The sequence below is a fragment of the Triplophysa rosa genome, linkage group LG12 (assembly GCF_024868665.1).
Source record: "Triplophysa rosa linkage group LG12, Trosa_1v2, whole genome shotgun sequence".
In the NCBI taxonomy this organism is placed as follows: Eukaryota; Metazoa; Chordata; class Actinopteri; order Cypriniformes; family Nemacheilidae; genus Triplophysa; species Triplophysa rosa.
Window position 1 is genome coordinate 18219802 of NC_079901.1, and position 12518 is coordinate 18232319.

The 12518-nt window shown below is 37.6% G+C and overlaps 1 protein-coding gene across 1 annotated transcript; it reads left to right on the top strand.

The window, feature by feature from the left end:
• The first annotated feature begins 1155 nt into the window (after positions 1 to 1155).
• foxl1 (forkhead box L1) lies at positions 1156 to 3391 on the top strand. The gene has a single exon (XM_057347932.1). It carries the CDS (start codon positions 1414 to 1416, stop codon positions 2530 to 2532), a length of 1119 nt encoding a protein of 372 aa, XP_057203915.1. The 5' UTR covers positions 1156 to 1413; the 3' UTR covers positions 2533 to 3391.
• Positions 3392 to 12518: the final 9127 nt, after the last annotated feature.

Here is a 12518-nt window from a genome sequence, read left to right on the forward strand (position 1 = left end):
ATTTATTGTGTTTGGTAACAAACCCTGCCGGTCTGTTTCACAGGGATTTTTTGTTTGTTTTTATCCTTCAGATGGGAACATGATGAATATAAGACAATACAAATGTTACGAGGAGTAACAGATAAACAACATGTTCTAGAGACAAATTCATTTATTTACCATTCATTTTTTAATTGTATTAGATTTGTAGTTAATCATTCTTATGGCTTTAAACAAAAGCGGTTAACTTTGGATCAATGTAAAATATATGGTATTTTTGTTTTTAAGCATGAGATATATAAGAAATAGTGCATTTATTTAATCAGATCAGGGAAATCAAGCAAACTCTGGGTGCAAGCAGAAGAATCTTCTTTATCAGATTAGCGTGCTTTCGCTTTGTCTCGATTTTTGGTTTGAACTTTACGAATCATCATCTTTAGAAGGAAAGACAAACTCAGGAAAATCCACAGAAACCTCCAAACGCGTAATGTAATCACAGGCCAGCTGTGTGCACTTGTAAAGTTGTTATAATCCCTCTCCTTCCTATAAACAGGAAAATACATAATATAAAGCATCATGCATGCATCTACAAATAATACAGTTTATCTTAATGTCCTGCCAAGTTTTCCTTTTATGGATATCATAGCTCTTTCGTCTATTGTTAGCAAACTGATGAAATTTATTGACATATAATAAGCAGGCTATTGACATCATTGTGGCACAGACATTCTTCACAGTTTAACTTTGTAAAATAGATTCATTTCAAACAAAACGCATCAAATTAGGCAAAAATGTATTATAAATATATAGGCCTATATACTTTTTTTTTGATAAATGAGTGAATGGAATGTGATATCTCTTCAGTTGTTAAACTGCAAGGGGAGGGTGAGCCGACACATTCTACAAAGAAATTGTTTAAGTTACTTTCCTTTACATAGTCCACTTTGTTTTCTTTTCTAGTAACCCAAAGCAACTCCCAGAAAGAGCTTTGTCGTGTTTGCTTGTTCTCTCTGTGCGAGCAACTTTCAGCGGTAGGGGTGGACGTGATATTTCAAACATCAGATCAGTGCGTTTATGTATTGGGTGCCCGGAAATTTTTCCAAATAAACACAGCTTGATTCAACTTGGGTGGGCAGACTTATCAACAGACTAATTCTATAAACAAATGAAGGAATCACCGAGCGCACCATTGGCTGGTGGGCAGGGGGAGAGAGAGAGTCTCGAGGCTTTGGGCAATGAAAATTTAATTAATGTGGGTGGGCTAAGAGAACACAACGACTGTTTATCATAGACAATTTATTTTCCAGCGCTAAGTCAACATAAAACAGCAAAACGGACAACAATTACTTAACATTTTAGACTCATGAAGCGGAGACGCTGGTCAGTCACTGGTCAGGACTTTCCGCAGACCGAAACTGTCCCTCCGCTGTAGTTATGAGTTTATACCACGGTCAAGTGTCCCAGCCCGGCGTGGCTCCTTCGGCTATCGGTCTCTCTAATTCCCCCCTGATCTATGTGTACGGTGGCGAAGTCGGGGGAATTATTCCCGCTTTGGGATTCGCATCCACCCGACAGGAACCTCCGCAGAAGCCTCCCTACAGCTACATCGCGCTCATCGCCATGGCAATCAAGAACTCTACGGACAAGCGCGCGACGCTGAGCGGGATCTATCAGTTTATCATGGACCGCTTTCCATTTTACCATGACAACAAACAGGGCTGGCAAAACTCGATTCGCCACAACCTCTCCCTGAACGACTGCTTTGTCAAAGTGCCCAGAGAGAAAGGACGTCCGGGAAAGGGCAGCTACTGGACGCTGGACACCAAATGCTTGGACATGTTCGAGAACGGGAACTATCGGAGACGGAAGAGAAAGTGCAAGATTCAAGAGGCATGTGAGACTAAAACCAGTCACAAGAGAATCCGAGGGACTCAGAATTCCTCTGTTCCCAAACTTCATCACAGCACCCGTTTAGAAGAAGAGGAGACGATTACTAAAAAGAAGGACACAAATCTTCAAAGAGATGACCAGCCTCCAAATGTGTCCGGGAATTTCGTGTCCGCGAAAGACTCGTGTTTTGCGAGTCTAGACTCAAAATGCACGACTTCTGATAAAACCAACACCGTGTCTCCAAACCAGGTCGCGCAGCCTTTGAGCGAAAGAGAGACGGATCGTCGAATGCTGGTACACTCCGGCCGGCAGGATGACGTTTTGACCGCTACAGGTGGGAGCGCGCAAACTGGCAATGCCGAATCCAAAGAAACAAACGCGCAGACGCATCCTAGAAAGACAACAGACAAATCCAAGGAGTTTAGTATCGACAGCATTCTTTCCAAAAAGGAGAATCAGCCTCAGCGGAGATGCGGCTCTGGTGGAGGAGCAACAGTCGCGTGTCTGGAGTCGCGAGGTTACGCGCTGACGTCCTCCCTGATCGCACACGCGCATCCGCAGCTGTATCAGTGCGCTTTCCCGCTCTGTTCTTACCTGTCTCTCACCTGTCCCGATAAAATACTGAACTTCAGCGAGAAAATAGACGAGAAGTTTTTCTTTTGACAACTCTTTCATGGTCTGACAAATGCGAGACTGTAGCAAAAATATTTTACAAAAATGTATTGTTATGCTTTGACAAGATTCAGGGAATTTTAGTACCACCCCGCTGAACAGCTGTAAAACATTATTCAATTTTAACGAATTTAATAGTTATAATGGGAATTGAATTGGTTTTAATGGAAACAGTAGCGGTCTCTCCTCTAATGTGTTGGGAGATTATCTGGCGGATGGAAACCAGTAGCCTACTGGAATAGAGTCCAAAACACACAACATAAAGGAACATTTTGGAATGGTTTTAATGGTAAACAACTGATGGTTCATTTTCTGAATTTGTATTTTTCATTGTAGGACATGCAGAATCATTCTTATTTTTTATTAACAATGACACAAATACAATGTTTAAAATGTATATTATGGGTCTTCTTAGACTTATTGTCACCTTATTTTTGTTGTCGTTATGGGAGTCGACTTGGGTGGGCCAGTGTAAAGAACAGTAGGTCTACACTGTTAACAGTAGTTAATTCTTAAGATGTACACTATGATCAAGAAAACATTCTTTGCGAACCATCCCAAGCACAGATGTTTGACTTTGTAACTTAGGACTGTTTATTTGAACAACGGTGTTATATGGTCCTCTTTGCACCAAATGACAAAGACAAGACAAATTACAAATTACATTGTGCTGTTGTTTTTGTCCAACTCAGCTTGATATGTTGCTTACACTTACATTTGTGAAAAGAAGAGAAAACATTATGTGTATGTTGGACATTCAAAACTGATGTTGAATTCTACAGAGAACACACTTCTTCAAATAAATAATAAAATGTAAAACTTTGTTTAACTGTAAAAGTTTCCCTTAAAACCTAAGACAACCTAATAAAACATGAGTTCTGTGTTCCACAAAGCATCAGCGAAAAGTGTGAAAGAGATGCACTATAGTGTTTTCTTCAAGTTTAAATTAAGAACAGCCTTGTAGAGCAAGTGGAAATCTATTTCCAGAGTTTATTTTTCCTTCAGATATGTAAAAAATCGGAGTTATGTTAAAAATGACTACATTTGACTAAAATGATTAAGAATAGCGTTTCTTAATCCTAAACAATTTGCTCCTGGACTAAGCATAATACTGAACTGTGAAACTGGTCTTGCACTTGTATCCCTTGCCACCATATATAGCCATAAGTGGATTTTGAACTGAAAGGTCTAAGCCTCTGTGAGTGCAAATCAGGAATGCTTGTGGAAATAAATAAGCGTCCCCACATACAAGCAAAGGAACTCGCATCCACAAGCATTTCCTGTGTATAAGATTCTTTTGGTCAGAAGCGTAAATAGAACGTCATCCATCTGAAGCTTTGTGGAGAGAAAGGGACTACATCTCTCAACCCGCTGCCTCCATCTGTCCTTATCTTCACAGATGGACTCCTTAGATGGAGCAATCTGCAGGATCTCCGGACCAGACAGCACCACAACCACAACCGTAAGATCCCATTGGTAAATTTAATGGTTCTTAAATGAACATTTTCACATTCTATTCCTGGATTTCCAATTAAGTTATTTTGTCTTGAGTTATACTTTAAATTATGATTTTTATATCCAAAGTTTTATAGACTATATCAAATACCCATGCAGAAAAGTTATGTCTCCTTTACAGTGCTAAAGGGGATTGTGCCCTCTAGTGTTATCCAAATACGCTCAAACTATTATATGACATGAACACACTTGGAAGGGACCTAATATTCAGATTACACAAAAAGAGTCTCACAGAAAGCAAACGTTTTCTCAGCAGCTTGAAGCTGATGGACCACAGCGATAGAAGGATAGTTAAATGACAACATTCTCAGTTTATGTTTGGTCTTTCTCAACGGTTACATTAAAATAAAAACAAAATGGGAAAGATGATCTTCGTAAGTGTAAAAAATTTGGGCTGTTGCTTCATTTTCATTTATTTGAACTGCAAACAGAGCGCACTTTCTGTGGTCAGAATCACAAGTGCTCCACTGTGAGAGATGCCAAATGAAGGCACATGTTCCCTTGACTATAGAGCCGAGTTTGATAAAAAGCAGTTGTCGAACTAAAAAAGACCACATTTCTGTCGCACAAACATAAACATATCATTTGCCTGACTTAAAGCGATTACTCAATCCTGATTCAATCCTATTTTATTGTTTACTCAAAATGACAAAAACGTTCGCTGATTCAGAACAGCACTTTGCCACCCTTTTATGTCTGAGTGTTTCAGACCTAAACTATGTGAAATGCTTCCAACATATTGCCTTAAAATGATTTTACAATCAGCTCTTGTCATGATCTAGTGGTTATTACAATAAACCATGTGAGTCCAGTCACAGAGAAGGGTTGCAATGACTCATCTGCATGAGATTGAGTTGACAAAGCTTGATAGATCTGATAGGGGTTAAATCACGAAGGAGAGGAATGGAGATGATTTGTAAAAGTGTCATCGCCCTTGTTCCATGTGCAATCGTGTCTCCAGGCAGCATTAAATCATACAATTTCAAGCAGCCTGCATCAAAAGAGTTTTAATCTCTTTGTTTATTATATATTTTCACTCCTAGCGTAAACCAAACTTGGTTGTCCAAATATGCTCTCAGCGCTACGAGAGGGGCGGGGCTTTGATGAAGATTGATAGTCTCCCTGGAAGGAACATTAACCAGCTAATCAAGTTATGTTTTCTGGAGCTATGTTCTGTCCTGCGTCATTTGCATGCAGAGAGCACAAGACTAGAAGGAACACAAATCACGTTTCTCTGATTTTCTCCTTGGAAAAGATTCTTATGTGTCTTTAGTTAAGAAATATTACGATATTATAAACTGTGCTTTAATTCAGTGATTTGAATTTGAACACAAACCCAAATCATATTTCTATTGGACAAGAACATCTAGACTATATATCATGTACATTGCTTTCAAAATTATATACTCTTATTATAGACTACTAGTCAAAAGTTAAGGGTCACTTACTGTACTCATTTTTTCCACACTTTAGAATAATAGTAAACCCATCCAGGGGCGTAGCCAGAACTTTTTTTTAGAGGTGGCCAGGTAAGACCCAGTGACTTTATTAGGGCAGTGGTTCTCAAACTTTTTTGTTGTAAGGCTCCCTTTGTGTAGAGTGCATTGCTTTGCGGCCCCCCAAATAAAGACTTATAATCTTAAACTTAAAATTTTAATTAAACCAAGAAAATATTCAGTTAAACAATGCTAAAACATCAATTATTTTGGTTGGTGGTGTTGTTTTTCTGATGTTTGATTGCACAAAATGTATGATAAATATCTATATTTCTAAAATGCCACAAAATCTGTGGTCCCCCTGGAACCATCTTGGGGCCCCCAGTTTGAGAACCACTGTATTAGGGTGACCAAAAAATCTTTACAGACAGAAATTCTTTAGCTTCTACTGCATTACACCAATTCTTCATTACACATAGTTTGTTGGTCAAAAACATACACAAAGAACGTAAAGTAAACAATTTATTTGCAATGCTTTCTGTGCTAACATTATTTTAAAATAATTTGCTAGCTATCATTTGCAGTAAGTTAGCATTTTTTATAGAAAATAAACATTGCAGTACCCCAACTTAAACTTTCGCGAAAATGTAATTAATGAATGAAATCCAGTTAAACAACACGGATTTTACTGATCTGATCCTTCTGCTCGCGATGAACTTCCATGGTACACAGACAGCACACTGTCACGAAGCGGTTAGCAGCTGTTTAGCTATAGCGCTCAGACTGTTTGCATCAGTGCGTCAGCGTATGACATTATATTAACGCGAGAGTAATGTTCTCGCGTTACTATCAGTGCATACACTAAATGATCTGCTCAGCACTCCGTATAAACTCCCAACACGCATCTTAAAACTGCTTCGCACAACAGAGGTGGCCAGATAGGTGGACATCCATCATTCAGGCAAGGGATAGCCGTGGCCACCCATGGCCACCATGTAGCTACGCCCCTGAACCCATCAAAACCATAAAATAGCAAAATGTGGGAAATATGTTGTGACTAAAAGCATCTAAAATAAATGAACTCTGTTATATTTTAGCAACTGTAAAGTACACTGTAAAAAATTATACACTAGAACTACTCAATTAAATCAATTTTTAATTAAATACTATGCTTGGAATTGAATAAATGTCAATCAGTAGTATTCTTTAAAAGCTACACAATAAAATTCAATAAATCCAATCTGTGACAAATTGAGTAAAGGTTAATCTACAAACCCGATTCCAAAAAAGTTGGGACACTGTACAAATTGTGAATAAAAACAGAATGCAATGATGTGGAAGTTTCAAATTTCAATATTTTATTCAGAATACAACATAGATGACATATTAAATGTTTAAACTGAGAGAATGTATCATTTTAAGGGGAAAATAAGTTGATTTTAAATTTCATGGCATCAACACATCTCAAAAAAGTAGGGACAAGGCCATGTTTACCACTGTGTGGCATCCCCTCTTCTTTTTATAACAGTCTGCAAACGTCTGGGGACTGAGGAGACAAGTTGCTCAAGTTTAGGAATAGGAATGTTGTCCCATTCTTGTCTAATACAGGCTTCTAGTTGCTCGACTGTCTTAGGTCTTCTTTGTCGCATCTTCCTCTTTATGATGCGCCAAATGTTTTCCATGGGTGAAAGATCTGGACTGCAGGCTGGCCATTTCAGTACCCGGATCCTTCTTCTACGCCATGATGTTGTAATTGATGCAGTATGTGGTCTGGCATTGTCATGTTGGAAAATGCAAGGTCTTCCCTGAAAGAGACGACGTCTGGATGGGAGCATATGTTGTTCTAGAACTTGGATATACCTTTCAGCATTGATGGTGCCTTTCCAGATGTGTAAGCTGCCCATGCCACACGCACTCATGCAACCCCATACCATCAGAGATGCAGGCTTCTGAACTGAGCGCTGATAACAACTTGGGTTGTCCTTGTCCTCTTTAGTCCGGATGACATGGCGTCCCAGTTTTCCAAAAAGAACTTCAAATTTCTTGAAGTTAGGGATTCGTCTGACCACAGAACAGTTTTCCACTTTGCCACAGTCCATTTTAAATGAGCCTTGGCCCAGAGAAAACGCCTGCGCTTCTGGATCATGTTTAGATATGGCTTCTTTTTTGACCTATAGAGTTTTAGTCGGCAACGGCGAATGGCACGGTGGATTGTGTTCACCGACAATGTTTTCTGGAAGTATTCCTGAGCCCATGTTGTGATTTCCATTACAGTAGCATTCCTGTATGTGATGCAGTGCCGTCTAAGGGCCCGAAGATCACGGACATCCAGTATGGTTTTCCGGCCTTGACCCTTACGCACAGAGATTGTTCCAGATTCTCTGAATCTTTGGATGATATTATGCACTGTAGATGATGATAACTTCAAACTCTTTGCAATTTTTCTCTGAGAAACTCCTTTCTGATATTGCTCCACTATTTTTCGCCGCAGCATTGGGGGAATTGATGATCCTCTGCCCATCTTGACTTCTGAGAGACACTGCCACTCTGAGAGGCTCTTTTTATACCCAATCATGTTGCCAATTGACCTAATAAGTTGCAAATTGGTCCTCCAGCTGTTCCTTATATGTACATTTAACTTTTCCGGCCTCTTATTGCTACCTGTCCCAACTTTTTTGGAATGTGTAGCTCTCATGAAATCCAAAATGAGCCAATATTTGGCATGACATTTCAAAATGTCTCACTTTCAACATTTGATATGTTATCTATATTCTATTGTGAATAAAATATAAGTTTATGAGATTAGTAAATTATTGCATTCCTTTTTTATTCACAATTTGTACAGTGTCCCAACTTTTTTGGAATCGGGTTGTACTAAATTATTAATAATACGTTATATAATTGATAAGAATAATTGAATTTTAAATATTACTTATTCAGGGAAGGTTGACTTTACATAAAAATGATCAGACAAAAAAAAGAATCATTTAGGCCTATCCTTTTATTGAACAAGTAACAAACATTTAATTTCTACATAGGCCTAGTCACCTTTTGCCCAGAATTTGCAGAATTGTACACTTATACACTGCATTTTATCACCTTTGGGTCATAACGTGGAAAGCTTTTGAAACGGTGTTGAAGGAATTTCCAACAATGCTGGACTCGCTTGGCTTGGCTGCTTTTTATACATTTTTTGGTCTAAGTAATTCATTTCAATAATATCTTTTAAATAAAATGTAGTTTTAATGAAAGGAGTGAACATATTAGCACAACTTTATTTTGTCAACAAAAGTAATTTCAAACATTGAAATAAACACCTTGAGATTAAACAATTTTAAAGATCATGACATTTTTGTCAAGTGATCCTAAACTTTTGACCGCTATACTAGTTATAATAACGTTTAATGGTAATACTGTATAGCACTTTTCATAAATGTAATGTAGCTCAAAGTCCTTTACGAGCATAAAAACAAATAATTTCACAAAATAAAATGAAAAGAAAACATAAAAATAATAAAAAATAACATAAAATTTTAAAAAGTAAAAGAGAATGACAACACAAAGTATCAAAAGATTTACAAAAACAAAATATAAAAATGGCTCACATTTGTCTATCTAAAAGATGTCTTTGCCAATTTAAAAAAAAACATTAAATATCCTCTTTTGCTTCATTTGGTAATCAGTTTATTTTCTGTCTTTCTCTTAAGCAGAAGACATCCGAGAGAAAAATACTTCAATAAAAAATAAATGAGATAAAAATCACCTAAAAAAGCAGTCAATGATGATGTCACGATCCCAGTCCATGTTTCCCCTGTGTTTGTGAACTTTTCTGTTTCTTCCTGTTCTGTGCCATGTTTTAGTCCTTTGTAGTTATTAGTGTTAATTAGTGTGTCTTGTTATCTTGTTAGTTTCTATGTATTTAAACCCCAGTGTTTCCTTTTGTCGTTAAATGTTTGATCGTGTTCCCAGTGGTTATGCTCAGTGTACTTTGGATTATTTTAGTTCTTTTTTCTTTTGTTATTTGGTACTTTGTCTTTTTGTCTAATAAAACCTTATGCTGCACGTGGATACACTTCCTGCCTAGTTACTCTGCATTACAGATGAGCAATAAAAGTTTAGCTACACACACCGTTCAGAGCACTTTTAGAGGCTATGAGGAGAACATTTAGTGTCTCAATGAAAAACAGAAATTTGCCCCCCTGCACAGTTTAAAGCCTAAAAATGTTATTGAGGGTGACAAGAGTGGTCAGTGGAGGGCTGGCATGTTGGTACAATTTGTTTGTTTTTCTTTTTCTCCACTCACATGCTCACAAACATCTGCACGCACACGCAAATCATCCTGACCTGTAAGGTAAACCAGTTTCCCCATTATTCCATATGTACCACAGGCAGTTTTTGCATTAATCTAAACCTTTCACACTTATTTTAAGAATCTGAGGTCCTTTTGACCTACATTTGGAATGTCTGGACTCTCCACAGAGCAGCACATTAAATCTCCCCTTTAATAGCCATTGAGACATGTAAGAGCCTTGTATCAGATGTAAAAACTGCATTAAAATGCAATTACGTCATATTCACTGATGATATGTTTACGTATATTTTCAGATCCCTGACTGAGAAGCTGCTTGTAATAAGAGGTTAGTACAATAAATATCTCTCTCACTCGCACATATGGCCGTGCACAGTAATTGACATGATTACTCGTGTGACTCATAGCATGAACATACAATTTTTGAGAGAATAACAAAAAGCCATTTAGAAATAAACTTTCAAGTGTTGTTCTATGGGCCAAGCTAAATATTACACATACAGTATAAGCACCATCTCAGTGGATTATGCAGCAGCTGGCTGGGATGGTCATTTTCCACCGGTTTAACTCAACACAAACCAAATAATTTAAATAGTCTAACAGCTGCTGAATGTGCACGTTTTATTCCACATTTCTAAATAGCACACCCTCACCCTTGAACATTTATTTAAACAGAAAGTCAATCAACATCAGAAATGTATTATTGACAACCAGCTATTAACTACAGTATTACAGGTGTTTCCTATAGTAACGTAGATGCACACATGCACTGTTCTCTTTTGGTGGATCTTAATTGATGAATGCAAACGGCTTGTTTTAGTTTTTTTCTAAATTCACAGACTAAAGTATGCAGATTGTTTTTTACACAATTTTTATTATGCTGTGAAAATGTGTTAAATATCAATAAAATATATATGGTCAAAACAAAAAATGTGATGCTTTTCATCATCATACATTAATTACTTAAAGTGATAGTTTACACAAAAATGAAAATTGTGTCATCTCTAACTCACCCTCTTGTCATTTCAAATGACTTTCTTTCTTCCGCAGAACACAAAAGAAGATATTTTGAAGAATGTTGGTAAATGAACAATGGCGTTGTTACCCATTCACCTCTATTGTATATGGACACAAGAACAATGCAAGTCAATTGGTACTGCCTTTGTACGGTTACCAACATTCTTCAAAATATCTTCTTTTGTGTTCTGAGAACGTCAAACAGGTTTAAAATGACAAGAAGGTGAGTATATCATAACAGAATTTTAATTTTTGGATGAATAATACGAACCAAAGATATAAAGTTGTATATCATAACTGTACCACTGTGCAACTAGCTGAGAAATCAAACCTCAAATCCAAAGTAAATGAATTAGATTTTCATGGAATATTATGAAGACATGTGTTACACACACCTCTTTTAGAGCAACATAAGCTATACCTTTACATACCTTTATAGCTGAATGTGTAAGCTCTGTGAAGGCTCCCAAGACCCATTAGCGTGGGCCTATTGCCCCTGTCACGGACCACCCGGCTGTCTGGTTCACACTTAGGGAAGAAACATGACTCCTTTTTAGCTCCCAAAGCGGGCTTGAAAAGTGCATTTAGAGGTCCTCTCACTCCCGACCACAGCAAACTGTCTGTAACAGCCAGCCAAACATCATACTAACAGTGTGTGAGACTGTAACAAAGACTAAATAAATAAGGACTTCAAACAGAGAAGCACAGCCTCATTATTAAAACAAGAGGGTATGTATGAGATCAGGTTTTTGGACATGAGGGGCTGAGATGTAAAAGATTTTGATATAAGTTATTATCAGGAAACAGAGCTATTTGTATCACAATGACAGAACCTGATCTTGAACCCTGCCAAATTCAACCCCAAAAGGTTTTGAAAGTAACAGGAAAGAGAGAAAGTAATACATGAGAAGGATGTGATCACTCAGCAACTGTTGGGGATAAGAGAAGTTTATCTGATGGGATCTGGAATAAATTAGCAGTAGTAGAGCTATCATTGTGTGACACCAGTGCTTGGCCTTTCACAGCTCATTACTGTGTGTCCAATCAGAACAGTCCAGTGTGACTTCTGTTTATTTTTACACACAGCCAGCCGTGGCAGTCATTTGGCAGCTTTTCCCACCCCGCAGCCGTAAACACTCCCACATTGAGCTCAATCTGCAAGGACACAACATTTATCAGACACACAGAGCACCATCATTACATTTATCCACACACACAAGTCTAGACTCAGCACATTCACCATATATTAAAATGCATTTATGTGGTCATGTGTTTATTTCTGGTGATGTTGGAACTTAATTGCTTAGTATGCCATTGAAGGAATAATTCACACAAAAATGAAAATTGTCTCACGGTGTCAAATATTTAATCACGAGGCGCATGAGAACAAATGAGATTTGAAGTTATCAACGCATTGCCATATTTGAATTTAGCACTCGGATAAGCTTGCTTTGGTTTTAGTTTTGCAAAATATACATAAAAAAAGATTCAATGGGTCATTCGGAGTATAGGCTACTTTTATAACACGTACATGTAAAAAATGCCTTTACACCTTCTACTTGTGTCTACAATCACGAGGACTTAAACGGATAGTTCACCCAAAAATACACATCTTGTCATCAGTTATTCACCCTCATGTTATGTAAAACCTGTATATGACTTTCTTCTATGAACACAAAATCAAGTCAAATGGAAGTCAA

Excerpts from the sequence above, each read along its gene's own strand:
- foxl1 (XM_057347932.1), top strand. The coding sequence starts at position 1,414 with ATGAGTTTATACCACGGTCAAGTGTCCCAGCCCGGCGTGGCTCCTTCG.